Source organism: Myotis brandtii, unplaced genomic scaffold (genome assembly GCF_000412655.1).
Source record: "Myotis brandtii unplaced genomic scaffold, ASM41265v1 scaffold115, whole genome shotgun sequence".
Lineage (NCBI taxonomy): Eukaryota > Metazoa > Chordata > Mammalia > Chiroptera > Vespertilionidae > Myotis > Myotis brandtii.
The window spans coordinates 16872266-16892631 of NW_005353967.1; the positions used below are offsets into that span (position 1 = coordinate 16872266).

Consider the following 20366-nt stretch of genomic DNA (forward strand, 5'->3'; position numbering starts at 1 on the left):
TCCTCCAGGTTCGGCTCCCTCCCCGCGTTAAACAGACCAGAAACCCGCGGCCTGAAAGAGTTGCTCAGAGCGGTCATAACGCAAACTCACATCTGCGTCTTCTTGCTTCCCCCGCCCCCGAAGGCTGGGCTCCGCGAGGCTCGGCTTTGCGGGACTCGCCCGCTTCCATTGGTAAGATAACTGTCCCACGCAGCCCGGAGAAGTGTCATCGAGGAGCAGCGTGGGAAGGGGGAGCTTATGCTCAATAAATAGACTACAAAGTTGTTTTTTCAATCAGTGCCTACCTGCCAAATAGACACCGCGGCTTCCTCTTGACCCGCAAGCGGGGTGAGGGTGGCGGGCCGCGCGGGCGCGGTATCTGGTACCAATCCTGCTCACCCCAAAACTTGGATTCATGTTAAATGAATCCAAGCACACGCCTACTTAGCCAATTGGGCAATACCCACCACTGGGCCCGTGTGGCGGGTTCCTGTGCATAGGCTGACTTTATTAAACGGGCGCTCTGCTCTGCGCTGTGCTCGGAATTCATTCCTGCACTCGCAGGCGCCCCGGCGGAGCTCCCCCACTTCGCGGGCCAGAGCTCCTAGGGTCTGTGGTCTGCCTGGTGGGGCAGGGAGCGCACCCGGAGAGCCATTCCCAACTGGTTTCTTTACTCCTTCCTCGAGGTCTAAGGTGACTGAGGGCCTGCTGTGTGCCTGGCTGGATGGTGGGGGGCTGGAAAGGACCTGGTAAATCGGCTAGGAGTCCCGAAAGGGATCCCATCGTCTTTACTCCCAGGATCTAGAGTCTGTCCACAGTAATAGAGACTCTGAGAATACCCTGCCCTTTAAAAAGTTCCCTGTTCTCAGGGGGAGCAAGTAATATCCATTTAACAGGCTTGTTTTCAAGCAAATGGCTAGTTTTGCACTCATCTTTTTTCCCAGTGGGAACTCCCCTCTCTGGACAAGTCAGTAAAAGTCACCAATTCACCCCTCTGGTCTCCCTCATTTGCACATCAGGATGATGATGGCTACGGTGATGGTGATGGTGATGGTGATGGTGATGGTGATGGTGATGGTGATGGTGATGGTAATGGTAATGACAAAAACCACGAGGCTTCTATTATCCATCAAAGGTGCTAATTCTAAGCAACTTATGCAGATTAACTCTTTCGATCCTTACAGCGTTAGGAGGGAGGTGCCATTTCTATTCTGATTTTACAGATGAGAAGAGGGAGGCAAGTGAGGTGAAATAATTTGCCAGTAAGTGGCAGGCCAGAACCCAGAAGCAGGAGGTCTATCCTGGTGTCCATGCTGTTAACAACTGAGGAAATTGAGGCCTCCAGGACTGGAATCCAAATGGTTCACCAGCCACCAGCAGCCCAGCTCACAGGGGCCTCCAGTTACCTCAGGAAGGCCGCCATGAAATCCGCACACACACTCCCAAACAGGTCCATGTTATTATTTTAATATATCATATCATAAAGTGGTTATCCATTTAACTCACTTGCTCTACTATCTCCAACTCCCAGACCAACCTTTTTGTCCTAAAGAGAACTGTTTCTATGATGGGACTCTAAAAACACCGTTAACATGAATTCTGTAAACTTTGTGTTAGATTATTCTACACTCAGACCATACCCAGCGCTCTCCCTGTCCTGTCCACCCACTGCCTTCACTTAGCCCCTTCCTTCCCTTGAAACCGCGCTCCGATCAGCGCCTGGGTCTTCAGAAAGCAGTTGCCCGAGGCTGGATGGTGGTCCCAGAAGGCCTCTGCTAAGTACCACAGCATGCTCAGCATTCCCAGGGGAGTCTCCCAGGGCTGCTGTAGCAAACACCCCAAACTGGGTGACTTACAACAGCAGAAATGTATCTTTCATGGTTGTGGAGGCCAGAAGCCGAAACCAAGGTGTGGGCAGGGCTATGATCCTTCTGCAGGGAAGACTCCTCTGCCTCTGAGCTTGTGGTTGCTGCCTGTCTTTGGTGTTCCTTCTTGCAGCTGCGTCATTCCCATCTCTGCCTCCACCATTGCTTGCCCTTCTTTTCCTGTGTCTCCTGTGTCCAAACTTCTCTCTTCTATAAAGAATACAAGACATTGGATTTATGGCCACTCTAATCCAGTACGGCCTCACTTAACTTGATTACATATGCATATACATGAATTTTGGAGGGACCTTATTCAACCCAGTACAATGGCCAAAAGTCATTCACTGTTAATGAAAATGTGTTGCTTGAGTTGAGGATGCAAAGAGATATAAGTCACAGTCCCTGCCCTCAAAGAAAGACACTGTAGCTACAGAGGTAGTCCCTGCACCCAGAACATAACTAACCAACAAGATAGGGGATGCTAAGAGCCAACTGACTGGGACAAAAGACAATTCATGGGCCAGGTTTGAAAGCTCCTCAGGGAATTCTAATGTGAGCCAAGGCTGTAAGCCCACTGAGACCCACAGCACTGCTTTGGAGTACTCTGAGTGCTGCTAGGCTGTGCTCCAGTGGCTTCCAGCTTCTCATGTGGCTGGGATCCTTGATCCCCTAGTCTGAAAGGGACATGTGCAGTTATTGAGTTATATACAATAACTCAATTTGGGGAGAACTATAGTCACTTTCTCTATTGTGAAAAAAAGTGTTATTTAAAGCAACTGAATGTAATCTCTTATACTTCATGGCTAGAGCAGAAAACACTTCACGAATATTTTAATAATGAGAAAGCTGAAGCCCCCTGGGCAAAGCCTAGATGGGCAGGGGTGAGTCACAGAGAGCCAAATGCTATGCTTATAATAAAATAGGGGGAAACATAGGAGAATTTTGACTTCCTATGGCAGGCCTGGAGAAAGGTGATGGGTGGCCCAGGAGAGAGAAGGGGGAAGATGTGGAAAGAATCTATAGAAGTGGTTTTCAGCCTGGCTGCACATTAGAATTGCCTGGGGAACTTAAGCAATTACTGATGCCCAAACTTACTCTGAAAGATTCTACTGTAATGGGTACAGGGATGTATGTGTGAGTGATGCAGCAGGGTTGTTAATCAGTGGTTTAGAGAGAACTAGGGGAGACTGAGCAACTTCTCATAATAACAACATATATGATTTATTGAGTAACCACTATGTGCCAGCCAGTGGGCTGCTCACTTTACACGGATTATCTTATTAAATCCTCACAAATATCTTAAGAGGAAGGTACACGTTTAGACATGGAATGAGACCTAAGGAGGGTAACAAGGTTAAATAACTAGTGAATGGGGGAGCCAGGATGTGGGCCTAGAGCCTGCATTCATATCCACTGTCCTATATACCTCAACCAAGGCCGGGTCTGAAGGGAACATCATCAAGGACTGATTCCCTGCGGGAGAGGCCGCGTTCAGGCCGCTGTAACTCCTTCCCCTTTACCACCAAGCCTTCGGGGAAGCCTGCTCCTGCTCCACAACAGCTGGGGTGCATGGTGCTTCGGGAAAGGCCCAGGTAGGGTGGGATCAGCATGAGGCAGGGCATGTGGGAGGTGGTGACCACACAGTGGCTCTGCTGAGAGCTGAGAGCTGAGAGCAATGACCAGGGACCAAGCTGACCAGCAGGCTGATGGATTTTTCTCAGAGAAAAGCAGCTACAATGGGAGAGCATAAGTCTATTCTTGGGAGAAAGAATAGAGCATAAACCTATTCTATGTAGAGAAACCAGGGTACCTAAAGTGGGGGAGGTTAGTGGCTTTTGCCCTATATGTTGACTAAAGGGCTCAAGTCATCCCACTTGGCCTCTAAAAGAAAAGGAGGGCCACAATCCCAGGGAGCTAGGGCCTCCCAGGCATGCATTACTGCACATAAAGTCATTTGTGGCACAGAGCTGGGCTCTTCCAAATTTAACTGCCTGCCCCTTAATACATCCTAAATATCTCTCTTTTGGGGTCGGAGCACTAAGAACCAACATTTTCTTAAACCTCTTCATTTCCATCACCAGCATATCTTTTGGGGCCATTTTAACACAAAGAAACAGTTTTTGTTTTGTTCTGTTTAATCTCCTCATGACAGATAATGTGTAGGCTGTAATGAACAGAACAAAGAGGCTGTGCTGAGATGCAGGTGTTGGGTGATTGGTGAGGCTCACCCCCCAGCTAGGAAACTCGCCTTACCACTTCCTTGCCTCCAGCTTTGAAGGGACAGGACCCAACTTCATATCTCATCCAGGTGTCTTGTGTACAGAAATGTCAACTGCCTTTACCTTTACAAGTACCACTATTCACATTACAGCCTCAAATGTCTGCACCCATTGTTTCTATTTTAAAGCCCCTGTCAAAGTAGCCAAAATGAAGAAATGTGAACTTAAAATTTGCCCAAGGAATTTAGAGGTCAACCATGCAGCCTGTGCTGACAGGCTGAGTTGATCTGACATGGCCTCAAGTTCTGTTGCTCTTATTTAGGTGGGAAAGGAAAAGGGGATGTGAGAAGATGATGATCGAGCTTAAGCAGAAACTTACCACATTTCTTGGCCTTTATGTATTTAAGAAAGATATTTTCCTGGTTTCCTGTAAAATCGACTTCAACAACAATGAGATGAGGAAAATAGAAGGAAAGGGAGTCCAGAGAAACAAATGTGGAGGTCATGTGCTGAGTACTGAAAACCCAAAGAGACTTGAAACCCAGGTCATACAGGCACATGCATTAACTTAAAAACAACAGGATTGCCCAAGCTGGTTTGGCTCAGTGGATAGAGCGTCAGCCTGCAGGCCAAAGGATCCCGGGTTCAATTCTGGTCAAAGGGCACGTACCTTAGTTGCAGACTCCTCCCTGGCCCAGGCCCAGGCCCTGGTCGGGGCTCAAGCAGGAGGCAACCAATCAATGTTTCTCTCACATAGATGTTTCTCTGTCTTTCCCTCTCTCTTCGACTCCCTTAAAAGTCAATGGAAAAAAATCCTCAGGTGAGGAATAACAAACAAACAAACAAAAAACAAACAGGATAGTCTCCAGGAAAATTGAGTTTAGGCAATATCTCAAATGAATAAGCTTTACTCATTCTTTATACCTGGAACTCCCTAGATTGAAAAAGGGAGCCCACGAGCAAACACCAATGTGTTCATCCTGAAACTTGTCCAGTAAGACGTCTACATTCCATTACCCACCAATGAGCATCGCCATCTTCCCTGAGTGCCTGTCATTCACCAAAATGAGCAAACACTGACTCCCTCAGAATGTGTAGGTGGAAGGAGCCAATAGAGTCATCATCACTCAGAATGATGTTGACACCGTTTTCAACATTTAACATATATTTTCAGGCAGATACATTGGTTGAGAGAAATATATGATGCATAACAGTGTGAGCCTGAAGCCAGATTACCAGGTTTAAGTCCTAGCTCCGCCACTTGGAAGCTGTGTGACTTTGGGCCAAGTTACTTCATCCTGTATCTCCATTTCCTCATCTATAAAATAGGAATACTATTTCTTACTTCATAGGGTGTGGTGAGAATTAAATGAGTTAAAACCTTGAAAGTGCCTATACCAATGACTAGTATATATTAAGTGTTCAATAAATATTAGTTCTCACCCCAACCCTTCCCCCTCACACACATGTTGTTTTGTTTTGTTTTGTTTTGTTTTGTGTTCTGGCAGCCTGGAGTCTGTACAGCTGACTACTCTCTTGCACATGGGGATGTACTTACTTCTCTCAGCCAATCAAGGTAAAGCCGCTTCCCTGGTTAGTGACTGATTAAGGAGCACGCAGATGGTACAATTCTGAGACACTGGCCAATTTTCTCGGGTGGTGGTGATATTCAGGAAAGGTTTATTCCCAAAGGATGTGCATTGAAAGAAAATGTTTCCTTTCTTCTTGTAATGATGCAATTCCTGCATGTACACCTGCCTGTAACAGCAGAGCCATCTTGGCACTGGGAAGGGAGCTGGAAGAAAGACAGAAACGTAATCACATTGTTGAGTGGAAGAATTAACCAATCCTGAAGTTCCTATCTCTGGACTTGTGTAAAATAATGTATTTACCTTATTGCTTAAGTCATTTTGAGTAGGGTTTTGTTATTGTACTTGAAAACACCCTAACTGATTGATATTTCTCTAGTATGTGTGAGATATTTTATAGGAAACACAGAGTGTATAACCCTAAACGTGATCATGACAAGTTTTCCAGCTACTTGGGGGAGATATGCCATGAAGAGAAAACTAATAACTACCAAGCAGTAGATATTAAGTGCTTGGATTTGGGTGGTCTGAGAAAGCAACACAAGAGTTCATACATGAAGAGAAGGCTCAAAGAATAAGGAAAACATCTATGAGCAGGAGGAGAAGGAACATTCTAGGTAGTATAAACAAATGTAAGGGATACTTGGAGATTGTATTAGTTTGCTAGGGTTGGGGGGCTTAAACAACAAAGTTATTCTCACAGTTCCGGAGGGTAGAAGTCCAAGATCAAGGAGTCACAGCAGAGCTGATTTCATTCTAAGGCCTCTCTCCCTGGTTTGCAGATGGCTACCTTTTCACTGTGTCCTCACAGAGTCTTCTAGCCTTGCAGGTGCATCCCTGAGGTCCTTTTGTGTGACTAAGTTTCTTCATATAAGGACAACAGTCAAATTGAATTAGGCGCAGCCTTATTCTAACTTAATCACCCCTTTAAAGGCCCTATTTCCAAATACAGCCACATTTTGAGGTGCTGGGGATTAGAACTTCAATATCTGAATTTAAAAATACACACACACACACACACACACACACACACACACACACACACACACATATATATATATTTGATTTTAGAGAGGAAGGGAGAGGGAGAGATAGAAACATCAGTGATAAGAGAGAATCATTGACCGGCTGCCTCCTGCACGCCCCCTAATGGGGATTGAGCCTGTAACCTAGGTATGTGCCCTGACCAGGAATCTAACCGTGACCTCCTGTTTCATAGGTCAATGCTCAACCACTGAACCACACAGGCTGGGCTCAACATATGACTTTTGAGGGGACACAATTCATCCCATAACAGGGATGAAAAAAATTTACGAGTCAAACTTAAAGATGATTGGGACATGAAGCTGGAAGGTTATATAGGATCACAGAATAGGAGGCCTTGAATGTTGGACCTAGATTTTCCTCTTGAAGCAGTAGGGGAGTAAAATAGATCTTTAAGAAGAAGAATGTGGCACAGTGTGCCACAGGTTTTCATTAGGAAAAATGGGGGTGGGTTAGGATTGCTGATGCACATTGTCTAAACATGCACTGATAAAGGACTGAAACCAGGAGGGGAAGTGGGAGGGACTGAATGAAAGAAACTGAGAAAAGGATAAGACGTATGCTTGGACATCAGCCATCAGGCCAGTGGAAGCCTGTATCATTGTAATTCAAGCCTTAAAAGGAAGTTTTATTTTATAATTTTTATAACAAGATTGTGACATTGGGTTCCAGCTTTCTAAGACCAAGGACTACCTTACGAAGTGATAGTAAGGAATAGGCTTCCTTGTTGAGTAAGGAGTATCTCGAGGTGTTCAAGAAGTGAGTTTTATGGGAAGGATGCAAGTATCAGGCAGAAGACTGGATTTTTAGATATTCCCGGAAGTCCCTTATAAGGCTTAGGGTCAGAAGCTTGAGGGTTTCATTTAGGACCCAGAATAGGCAAAACATCTAGCAAATCCCCAAATTGCCCATCTTCTCTCCTGCATGATCTGGGTTCAGGTAGCTCTTGTACCTGAACCCTAATGGGAGTAGACCTTTTTGCTGTTTAGTTTGGGCAATACTCAGTGTGCCTCAGTTATGTCAGTTTCCAGTTGGTATATAAAATTTTAAAAGGGGCTTAGAGAATTAAGTGTAAGAATTTGATCACTAAAATGAAAACTTAGAATTGCAAGATTTCTTGTAGTATAAATTTAGAATGTATGACTTATGTAAATTATAATCACTAAATAAAATACCTGCTTTTAAAGTTGTTCTTAAAAATACATTTTTAAATTACAAAAGAAATGTGGTGTTTGTTTTTTAAGTTGAAAGTAAACTGCAAAAGTATGCTTTCACCAGGGATTAAGAAGCACAAATTGGCAATTATAAAATAGTCGTGGGGATGTAAAATACAGCACAGGGAATACAGTCAATAATATTGTAATAATTATGTATGGTGCCAGGGTGTACCAGACTTATGGGGTGATCACTTTGTAAGTTATATAAATGTCTAATCACTATGTTGTACACCTAAAACTAATATAATATTGAATGTCAACTGTAATTGAAAAATAAAATTACAAAAATATCCTTAGGGACCATCATTGCATAGTTTTATTTGCAGCATTCCAGACCTTTTACTCAGCATACTCTACCCCCCTACACACTTATACATACAAATTCACATTTCATAGCTTATAAAGTACATATACCATACATAATATAAGTATATGTATACTAGAGTCCCCAATGCATGAAATTCATGCAAGAGTAGGCCTTCCTTCCCCCGGCTGCTGGCACTGACTTCCCTCTGGCACCCGGGACCTGGGCTTCCCTCACAGCCCCGGCTTTGTCCAGAAGGTGGTCTGGAAGGTCGTCCGGTCGGACGTCCAGTCTAATTAGTATATTACACCATAGATTTATATGGTTATTTTTATACATGCATTCAAAGGCATATAATTTTTATTCATTTAAAACCAGTATTTGTTTTAAACATTTCCTAACAATTTGCATCTTTCATTTACTTATATGTACAAGTTCCATGTTAGTACATATATTCCCAAAGGACCCATGTTTTAAATATATCCTTAAGTAATAAAAGCCAAATAGACCACATCATGTAGATTATTCAAGAATTAGAATAATAGAATAATCTAAGAAAATTATGATGGAACTAGAGGCCTGGTGCACAACACTTATGCACTAGGGGTCGGGGGCGGGGGGAGGTCCCTCAGCCCGGCCTGTGCCCTCTCGCAGTCCAGGACCTCTCAGGGGATGTCCACCTGCCGGCTTAGGCCTGCTCTCCGCAGGCAGTCAGACATCCCCCGAGGGGTCCTTAGTGCTGCCTTGGAGGTGGGAAAGGCTCTTGCCACCACCACTGCGCTTGCCAGCCGTGAGCCCAGCTTCTGGCTGAGTGGCGCTCCCCCTGTGGGAGTTCACTGACCACCAGGGGGCAGCTCCTGTGTTGACCTGGTGGTTAGTGCACGTCATAGCGACCAGTCATTCTGCCGTTCGATCGATTTGCATATTAGCTTTTTATTATATAGAATAATGAAACTCTTTTCAGTTCTCAAACATTATAACTTGAAGGGTTATTCTATCCTGAACATTTTCAATGGACTCTCGAAGAAAAATAAAATGATCTATGTCTTTATACTTTTATTAATAGGTAAATCTTCCAGGTACTTTCTTTTCAGAAACTTAAAATTTGTATCTGAATAAAAAGAACACACACATAGAACCCATTCAAAATTTGCCAAAAGGTCCATGTAGTTAAAAACTCTTTCTTTCCCCTTAGATCCCCAGCCCCATAACTTTTCTCCTCACAGGTAACTGTTAATGATATTTAAAATTCTATACACTTAAAACAAGAAATATAAAAACACCACCATCATATCTCCTCTCCACCTCCCCTCAAAATTCTAGCACTGCTAGAGTAATTTTAATTGCAATTAAGAAGTTTATTTGGGAGTCTGGGATGATGATGAATAAATGAAGAAGAATATGGTTATCAAAGGATTAGACAGACCCTTGAGAAAACTTATAATGCTCTTGAATATATCTATTTAAAAAAACCTTCATGAAAATGTAGCAAAAGTCAAAGATGAATTACATTCTAGTTAAAATAATCAGCCCCAAATCAACACTTGATTCATGTTTTTGTTCTCAGACTCAGCACAGTTACAATTCTATCTACGCTAAATTTTACAAAACTTAGAGTTAATCTCTTTAATAATTTCAAATTTTTATTTTGAGATAAATTTCAAAGTAAATGGGGAAAGGTATTGGGACTTGACTTCTTATTTGAAGTAGATTCACTTTAGCCAGGCCTTTTTTTTTTTTTTACCAATGACCACTCTTGCTTGTATCCTTACTTCCCTTAAGGAATAACTGTTATTTATACAAAGGTAGAGGTGTTGATCAAAAGATTCGTTTTAAAGTTATGTTGGTAAAAAGAAAGCCAGAGAGTCAATATGGTTTACTTCAAAAATGCCTTTATTTGAATTGATGAACAAAAATAGACCCGGAGACATAGAAGCATGAACAGACTGTTGAACCTCAGAGGGAAGGCAGGGGAGGGTAGATGGGAAGAGATCAACCAGTAAACTTGTACGCATATATGCATAACCTATGGGCACAGACAATGGGATGGTGAGGGCTTGGGGGGGAGGGGGGACAGGAGCGGGCTAGAAGAGGTTAATGGGGGATGAGGGGGACCTATGTAATACTTTGAACAATAAAGATTTTTCAAAATGCCTTTATTTGAACGGTAAAAATGTATTAATCTTACTTCAGTAGTTGAAGTTATGTTTTTTCTTACAACAGTAAACACACATCTTAAGTGTGTATTAAAATAGGCCCACCAGACCACAAAGATGAAATATGAACGTTAGTTAATAATATGAATACCTAATACATTATTAAGAAAACAAGGCTTTAGAATGTTAGCTCTTCACACTCCACATAGAACTTCCAATGCTGATCCATTATATGGCATGGGAGATATTCTCGATCGCTGATTAATAGTATTTCATTTATTTGTAGATAATGTGGGATGCTTTGCATTGACTCGCTGGAAGTTCCTGTTTAAATAAGTGTCAACAAATTAAAATCTGCCTTTTAAAAATAAGATTTAAATTTATTGCAAATCCTAGACCCTCGTCAAGTCTATGAGCACACATAATAGGCTTTCTGACCACATCACTCTTCACCCCATTTTCTATACCCAAGATAAGCTGTAAATCAGCGTTGGCTGATCTTGAGGAAAGAAGCCTGTTTGCAGTCTAAGAGTCATTCATCCTAAAACTGGCTTCTTCATCCTCACTGACAGTCTCAGAAAGTCCTTTCTCAGAGGGCTATATGAGCTCTATATAACTCAGCAAATTGAATTAGTCCACAGACAGCACCAATATGGGTGTGACCTTTGCCAGGCAATTTCAGTTAGACAGACCATATAGTCCAAGAGCTCTGTTTGTAATTCTAAGCAATGCCCAAGTGTTTTCATAATTACACACCTGTGTGGGCATTGGGCTCTTGTGATGCCCAGTAGCCATTAATCCATCTAATGCTGACCCCACTCTAATTTGCTTCTGAAGAATCATCCCTTTCCCTTCACCTGACCATGTGCTTCTAGTGGAATTTATTTAGATCTAAGCCAACCAGTGAATAGGCATTGACTTAAGGATGAAAACATGACCCATTCAGAGTGAAGTGAGATGCAAGAGATCTTTGTTGGTTTTTCTGGGAAAGAGTTCCATATTCTTCCCCTCTGAACTTGAATCTGGAAGCATGTAGCTCTGGGATAATGAGAGGAGAGACTGTTAGGATGGAGCTGAGAAACGGAAAGCAGAGAAACTGGTTCTAGTCATGCTGTTTGAACCCTGGCTTAAGCTGAAGACCTCTTCCTGGACTTTCATATACATGAGTCCATAAAATTCCTTTTTTCAGAGGAAGAGGGTTAAGTGAATTTAATTTGGGTTTTAAACTGTCACAACACAAAGAATTTTAACTTTTTTTACACATGGTCCATATCTAAAACATAATAATTCCCTTATAGCAGCCTTGTTTTGTAGACTTTCTGAAACAAGGCATCCCACAAAGGTTGGGGGTGAGGGGAATTCTTCTTTCAAAAAACCCCACAGCTTTAAATATTACTTAAATTAAATTCCTTAAGGTTAGCTTAGCTTCATCAGATGAAGAATAGGTCTTTTGCACAAAAAAACCTGTCTTTCCAGAGTGGCCTTTCCCCAAAAGCCACAGACCTAAATAAAGGGACTAGTGTGAGAGGGCCAGGAGCACCTGATGACCTTCACCTTATCTGTAACAAGAAGTCATCACCATGGTGTTCACACAGAAATCCCAAACACTGAAGTTTTGCTTCCATTCTGGCCCTGACAGTCACAGTAAGGGTAGGAAGTTGAAAAAAGAAATAAAGCAGCATAATTCAAATATTGCATATAAAATGTTTAAATTGAATACTTTTTAATAGGAGATGATTTATTTGGGGTACATTAGTAATTGTCACCATTCCATGGAAAGATCCTAGAAAACCTAAGCTGTTGTGATCTGCAGAAATAGGAACTGACAGGTGAAACACTGTGATACCAGAACATGCACACACGTATAGACTGAAGCAGCCTGATAACACCTGCTGTTTATTTCTTCCAGTCCTCACTTTGGGGAGGATTAAGTGGAGCAGTGCTTGGATTCCTAGTTCTGCTTAAGGACCAGATTCGCCTGCCTCTAGAGCCTGAAGGAAGCTCTATCACTGAAAGAATTCTTGTGAATGAGAAATGAGAATCCTGAGAAGTAGTAATTAAATCCCTTCATTGGTCAAGTAATTATCATCTTCTTTGCAATGATAACCATGATCATCTACTTGCAGATTTTCGACAAAGGATTTTTCCATCGGGAGCTGTGAAGACAACCAATCTACCACACTGAAGTGCAGAAGTTCTTCCCACGTTCATTTTCACTTGAGGTAGATTCCCTAGGCAAAATGCCTCTGAGATCTGCAAACAAAATTTCTAAACAGTCGCATATTCAGCAGCCCAACAACTAGGAAAATAGCCACTGATGTGGACATTTGGTTCTTTTTCTTGTCCCTCATCTCCAACAAAAACTGCAGAGCTAAGAAACCATTCTACTCCCTCTATTCATAGCAGCACAATTTACAATAGCTAAAATCTGGAAACAGCTCAAGTGCCCATCAGTGGGTGAGTGGATAAAAAAGCTATGGTACATTTATACCATGGAATACTATGCAGCAGTAAAGAAGAAGGATCTCTTGCCCTTTGAGACAGCATGGAGGGACGTGGAGAGTATTATGCTAAGCAAAATAAGCCAGTCAGAAAAAGACAAGTATCATATGATCTCACTCATATGTGGAATCTAAAGAACAAAATAAACTGATGAACAAAATAGATCTAGAAACATGGAGACATAGAACATATTGCCCAATCTCAGAGGGAAGGGCGGTGGGGGGTGGGGGGCATGGGTAGGAAGAGATTAACCGAAAAATGTATATGCATAACTCATGGACACAGACAATAGGGTGGTAAAGGCCTGGGGGTGGGGGCAGGTGCAGGGTGGAGGGGTTCAATGGGGAAAAGAGGGGGACATCTGTAATACTTCCAACAATAAAGATAAGTTTAAAAAATTAATTAATTAAAACAAACATAAAACCAGTATGAAAAACATGATGAAAATAATGAAAAAGAATTAAGAGTTGTAAATAGGAGCTGAAATAAACACTCTGCTGTTATCAAACACCCATCTTCCTCAGATGTTTACGGTTTAAGAAGTTCTTAACCACATAAAACAGAAGCACCTGTGGATGTCTGTGCTCTATTACTTATACTTTTACAGAGAAACGAAGCACAATAACAGCACCGAAATGATGAAAACTCTTTAAAGTCACTTATTTACAACAGATTATCAGTAAGTCAAGGACCATTTTATGTTTTTAAGTGCCCCTGATGGAAAAATTCTTTGTCACAAAGCTAGAAGTAGATGTTCATGGTTATCATTGCAAAAAGAGTCTATTTTTTCCTGAAAAAGCATGTTCTATTTTCAAATGAACAAATGATGTTAAGCCCCCATGAAAGAGTTAGCACTTTTCTAACTTGCCATGTCTTTGGATTTTTGTAAGGTACCACAAAAATAAGTACAAAAGAATCCTAAATCAAGAAGGTTCAAACAAAACTCTAACAGCAGCCTACAGAATGTCAGCAGGGACCTGCCTGTAGATTCCTAGTCCCAGATCAAGGTAGTAAGAAGTGGGTTCTGGCACTTCCACCGTTCTCAAATTAGCATTAATATTTTAAAAATTATCTAAAGGAAAGATAGTTCAGAATTTAGTAACAAGAAACTGTTTACATTGCCAGCAACAGAAACAGCAGTTGAGAAACCATTTTTTTATTTCATGCTCACTTAGCAGGGAATTGTGGTCCCTCTGAGGAAGGAGATGCACGGCTGGGGGTGGAAATGCATGCCTATTGTTAGGATGCACTACCCATGGCCTATCCTGTTTGGACATGTTTTCTGAAATATATTGTTATAAATTTTTTCCCATAGCTTGAAGCAAACGCCCTGCACCTGCAGAAGATAAGATACACTCCCCAGCTGATTCAGGCGCTCCCCTTTGCCTGAGTTGTGCTATCTTCCAAGGACATCCTGTTGTTCAGGCAGCTACCCAGCTGGCTGGTGCAACCCTGACCTATTCCATATATAAGAGAACATAAACACTCCCTCGGTGCTGATGATGGGGAATATAAGACATTTTGGGAGGGCTAGCAATCTGAATCTGTGCCAGTAACCTAATGTACATTCTTGATAGCCTACATTAAGTCACTGTCCCTTTCTTAACAATCTGGTCTAGCAAGACCTGTTTTCCTAATTACTCACAATTTACAAAGGGGCCATAAACAAAGAATGTAACAGCTTAGCTCCAGGGGAGGTCACTGACACCACCCAGACCAGGCATTTAGATACAGTCAAACTTGCCCATCTAACTGACTGAGGAGGGGCTGTGGAAGCCCACCACAACAGCCTGGTAGTTAGGAAACAGATAGAAAACAAACAAACCGAAGGGTATAAGGGAAAAGCTTCCAAAGGGTATAAAGGGAAAAGCTTCCTCCATATTCACTCACTTGGGATTTGGAGAATTGACCCCCCGAGTCACTGTACTAGTACATCTGAAAATAAATGGGTTTATCCTGGATCTCCCAGTACTCCCAGTGTATTTTTCGGTCGCCTGGTAAATTCTGTAACACTGACACTGACAAAATAGTCTCAGCCCGCTGTGAGAGAATATAATAAAATTTCTTAAACTCTCACGCCTCTTGGCCTGGCTCCTGTTGGCATGTACCTATCACATATCACTAGAAAATCTGAAGAGCAGATAACCTTTGTGTATAAAGAAGACCTACAGTTCTGCTTTGAGGTTAGAATCTACAAGAAGAAAGAGTTTACTTGGCTTTCCTTCAAGAGTGTGTGTGTGTGTGTGTGTGTGTGTGTGAGAGAGAGAGAGAGAGAGAGAGAGAGAGAGAGAGAGAGAAGTGCCTGTGAGCACTAGAGCGGGTGTACTTTTAAATCAAAATAAAGGACTGAATGTATCAAGTTTTCCAATTATCTGCATAAGAAGTCAGATACTACTAGTCATTCAAAGTAATAGGTTTAGAGTAATAGGTCAGGCTGACTGCATAAGAATCACTTTTTAAAATTCAGGTTCCTGGACCCTACGCCAGGAACCTGAACTAGATAGATCTGCAGTCAGGGTCAGGAATCAAATACCATAAATTACTACACAAACTCCTTTTCATTTCTTAAGGCTTTTAATTTCACCACAATTGCTGTTTTACCAAATCTGTTTCTCCCAAATGATAAAAAGCACTTTTGAAGCTGTCTTTAGAAAATAAGGGGAAATGCATCCTATTCTGAAGCCAGTTTTGGAGACAAAGGAGACAAAGGAGGACCCTCAGAAGTTAGGGTGGATTAGGTATCAAGTTAGGAGAGGAAAGTACTTTGATTTATTGGGGTTTGTTGTAAGGAAGGGAAAATCCCTAGAGTGCCCTGGTTAGGGGCGTGGTGATAATAATCCCTGTTTGGTTCATGACTGGTTATCTCAGTATTATTATCTTCTGATTTGTACCTCTTCTCAGTCTACATCAGTGATGGCGAACCTTTTGAGCTCGGCGTGTCAGCATTTTGAAAAACCCTAACTTAACTCTGGTGCCGTGTCACATATAGAAATTTTTTTATATTTGCAACCATAGTAAAACAAAGATTTATATTTTTTGATATTTTTTTATATATTTAAATGCCATTTAACAAAGAAAAATCAACCAAAAAAATGAGTTCGCGTGTCACCTCTGACACGCGTGTCATAGGTTCGCCATCACTGGTCTACATTGTCCCCGACTAGTCTGGGGCAAGGACAGGGAGAAAAAAGAGGGAATACTACAGCAGAGAAGGGTAACTTAACATTAGTTAAGTTTTCCAAAAATGTGTGCTGCCACTTTAAGATCATTTCAAAATCTGCAGCTAATTGGTGAAGACTACATTCTTTTCAGTTTTCTCAGGCTAAGGTTTATTTCATCAGATAAATCGTATTTGTTTACACTAATAAGCAAAGATTTATTTTAGTATATTTTTAGAAAATATGAAAAACTAACCAAATAATGACATTAAAAAAAATCTACCCAAAGTAAAGAGAAAGAAATTGTGAGCAGAGGGTATCATTTCCTTAATTATCCTAGAATCATCTGTGGTTAAAAATGAAGTGCTATAAACAAACAGAAAACAGCAAGTGTTGGTGAGGGTATGGAGAAATTGGGAGCCTTGTACATTGCAGTTGGGAATGTAAAATGGTTCCGCTGCTGTAGAAAACAGTGTGGCTGTTCCACAAAAAGATATAGCATGGCTCAGTAGCTAGAGTGTCGGCCCGCCCCTGTCAGGGGCATGTGCCTGGGTTGCTGGTTCTATCCCCACCCCAATCCAGGTGTGTGCAGGAGGCAACCAATTGATATGTCTCTCACGTTGATGTTTCTCTCTCTCTCTCCTCTCCCTCTCTTTCTCTCTCTCTCTCCTCCCCCTACCCCTTCTACTCTCTCTATGATACATTCAGAATAGGCAAATCCACATAGATAGAAAGCAGACCGGTAGACCCCAGGGATGGGGGACTGGAGAATGGGGAGTACTGCTGCATGGTATGGGGTTTCTTTTTGGGGTGATGAAAGTGTTGGAACTACACAGAGGTGGTGACTGTACAACATTGTGTATGTACTAAATGCATTGTGTATGACTTGTTCATTTAAAAATGGTCATTTGAATGTTATGTGAATTTCACCCGAAAGAAAAAGACGACAAAAATAAAAAAGAGGAATGCTTTCCCAGTAGGTTTGTGTGTGTTGTTCCCATAACTAAGAAATGGGTGTGGGTCTGCACATACCTGGAAGACAAGGTTGATGTTGCTGAGGTACCAAGTTTGGTTCTGGAGGTATGGGTACTTCTTCAGAAACACACTTTAAAAGCTCCTTCCCCAGATATGTTACCTGTATATAATTAAGCACAGAATTTAAAAACTTTATAATAAAAGGCTAATATGCAAATAGACCGAACGGTGGAACAACTGGAACCAAAACAACTGAACAACCGGTCACTATAATGTGTGTTGACCACCAGGGGGCACACATGGCAGAACATGGCAGGCATTACCCGTGGCAGGATGGTGGAGCAGGTGAGCAGGGGAGCTAGACCAAGGTGGGGTGCCGGCTGCTGTCATTGGGGCAAGCCTCTGGTGGTTACTGAAAATTGTTTGCTCCCATGTGCCATGGTCCCGCCCGGCACTCACACCTACTGCCGGTGCTGGCCCTGCTCACACCTGCAGCTGGCACCAGAGCTGCCACTTGCACCCACTGCTGGTGCCGGTCCCAATCACTTGGTGCCATCAGTGGGTGCAAGCGACGGCTGATGGCCCTGATCGCCCCTGAGGGCTTCTCCACCTCCCCCTGCTCCTGAGGGGTGGTCGGGGCAGCAGCCTCTGCTCGAACCCACTGACGGCCCTGGCCCCATTTGCACCCGCTGCTGGCACTGGCCCCAATCACTCCACGCCATCGGCGGGTGTGAGCAGGGCCGGCACCGTCAGCACATGGGAGCAGTGGCATCAGGAGCGGGGCTGCCGGCAGACAGGGGACAAGGGGCCATGGCAGGAGGGGCCGGGCAGGGGCGTGGAGGATGGGCCGAGACCTGCCCCTGTGCCTGCGGCACCTCACGGCCCACAGTTCCTTTCAACGTACATGAATTCATGCACTGGGCCCCTAGTACATTTTATAAGGAGCAAGTTGTAACTTTGGTAAAGTATTGACTGTTATATATTATGAATCGGTAAACTGCAGCCCACAACCAAATTCAAGCTGCCACCTTATTTATGTAAATAAAGTTTTATTAGAGCACAGTGACACCCATTTGTTCACTTAACATCCATGGTTGCTTTTGTGCTACAACAGGATCAAGTAGTTGCAACAGAAACTATATGCTCATGAAGGATAAAACATTTATTATCTGGTCCTTCACAGAAAATATTTGTTGACCCCTGTTGTATATGATTATTTCTCTTATTCATTCACTTATTTAACAACCATTTATTTGGCACTTGATACTTTAAAACTTTTTTAAAAATTATGTTGCATTAATAAAGTTTAGCCACAAAAGTAATGGTACTTTTCAAGAAATCAGATACTTAACTGATTAGATTAACAACATTTGGGTCTATACATCCAAGTTTGTTTGTTTGTGAACTCAGCTATTGTTTATCACTCTGAAAGGTTAGAGCTTAGAAATATCTACAATGAATGGGCTGAGCTGGGGCAAACTGGCAAACACCTACCAGAAATATTCTGGGCCTGACTGTCTTTGGGTCTTCCACTCTTAGTTCTAGGGCAGTCTGATAATATACCCCAGAAGCTAGGTTCACTGTAGCTAAACTTACATCGTCTTAACTTGAACACCACTTCCTCCAAGATGCCTTCCTAAACCTTTAACTCAAGTAATGACCCTCCTCTAGACTCCCATACCTTCTGTGCTCATATTTCTGTCAAGGCACCTGTCACATTTAAATGAAATTATGGGTTAATGTATCTGTCTGCATTAAACTATAAGCTCCTTGAAGACAGAGTCTGTGTCATACTCTACTTCACATTGTTCCTGGCAAAACTGGGGGGAGGAGGGGACTCTGAAGTCCTAGATCTTAAGCAAGATTCTTAAATTCTAAGTCTGTACATTTATAAAATAAGCACCTTTGGCTTATTAAATTGTTGTGAGGATTACAAGAGATAACATATGAAAATCATTTGGCATACTGTCTACCACATCTTCAATAAATGCTTGTTACTGAACAGAGTGAGGAGGACCTAGGGAATCTGGCAGGGTTAGACACCCTTTGGGCTCAGTCCCATGACCAAAAGAAGCCTGGTAATGGAAATGAAACAGACCTGGCTATTCAGTGTGCTAACCCCTCCTCACTTGCATTGGAGAAGGGCAAGGCACCAAATGCCATCTGTCAGTTCTCCAAACAACCAAAATTAGAAACAATGGATTTTGTTCATATTATGCCCTGACAATATACAATACACCACTCATCAATGTGGAGGCTCAGTAAGTTTTCACCTATATCTCAGATTTAAAGTACATTTTTATCATTGGTGCTAGGTAATCTATATATATAAAAGGCTAATATGCTAAGTGTCCCTCCAACTGTCTGACCAATCGCTCCTGCTCCTGACTCACCGAGAAACAAGTCGGTCAGGAAGCTGAGCCACAGCCATGGCTTTTAAAGGTACCAGAAAGACACCCGTGGAACCATGGAACCAGAGATGGCAATTCACCGAATTATAATTACTCTAGCCAGCCACAGTGTAAAACGGTTGGAGAAGCTGTATGCTGACTTGACCAGAGGTGCAAAAAAAAAAGAATCTCAAAGTGAAAGGACCAGTTCAGATGCCTACCAAAACCCAGAGAATCACTACAAAAAACCCCCAGTGGGGAGGGTTCTAAAACTTGGGATCAGTTTCAGACAAGGATCTACAGTGACTTCATTGACCTGCACAGCTCTCCTGAGATTGTTAACAGATTCCTTCCATCATACTGAGCCAGGAGTTGGAGGCTGCAGTCACCATTGCAGATGCTTAAATCAACTGTTTAAATAAATTGACTATCAGTTGTTAACAGCAACAACAAATCCACTGAGTTTAAAATCTATTTTCCACAAGATAGAGTGATTTGTTGAACAAGGATAGTAATAAATAGATCTTTAAATGAGCAGGCACTAGGTCACTTCTGGAATCTGTCCATCTCACATTAGTACCTGTGCTCCAGTTGGCTAAAGCCACCTCATCCTAATGTCACAGTGCAACACACTGCTCATGTGTTTGTAGTGATGCTGGTGTAAACAAATCTATTGTCCTGTCAGCAGTGTAAAAGTACAGCACATACAATTATGTACAGTACATACTATTTAATAATGATAATAAATGACTATGCTACTGGTTTGTGTATTTACTGTACTATCTACACTAATAAAAGAGAAACATGGTAATTAGCGTACGACCGCTACCCTTCCCATTGGCTAATCAGCATATCCTTATGCAAATTAACTGTCAGCCAAAATGGCGGCCGGCAGCCAGGCAGCTGGAAGCGAACATGAGGCTTGCTTGCTCCAGTGACTGCAGACTCCAACGTTCCCCACCTGACTT

At 42.4% G+C, this 20366-nt stretch overlaps 2 protein-coding genes and 1 pseudogene across 2 annotated transcripts in view; 1 reads left to right on the forward strand and 2 right to left on the reverse strand.

Annotated features, from left to right (window-relative positions):
* Nucleotides 1-290, reverse strand: part of GCNT4 (glucosaminyl (N-acetyl) transferase 4, core 2) — a 24706-nt gene extending 24416 nt beyond the window's left edge. The window contains exon 1 of the mRNA XM_005858041.2: nt 91-290. Within this exon, the coding sequence (XP_005858103.2) occupies nt 91-209 (119 nt within the window). The 5' untranslated portion in view covers nt 210-290. The remainder of the gene's footprint in view (nt 1-90) is intronic.
* A 10025-nt stretch (nt 291-10315) lies between these two features.
* The window catches only part of ANKRD31 (ankyrin repeat domain 31), a 150344-nt gene continuing 140293 nt past the window's right edge, over nt 10316-20366 (reverse strand). The window contains exons 24-25 of the mRNA XM_014549846.1: nt 17066-17168; nt 10316-10697 (exon numbers count right to left, since the gene is read on the reverse strand). Coding sequence (XP_014405332.1) covers nt 10552-10697; nt 17066-17168 — 249 coding nt within the window. The 3' untranslated portion in view covers nt 10316-10551. The remainder of the gene's footprint in view (nt 10698-17065; nt 17169-20366) is intronic.
* On the forward strand, nt 19407-19803 carry LOC102262426 (annotated as a pseudogene).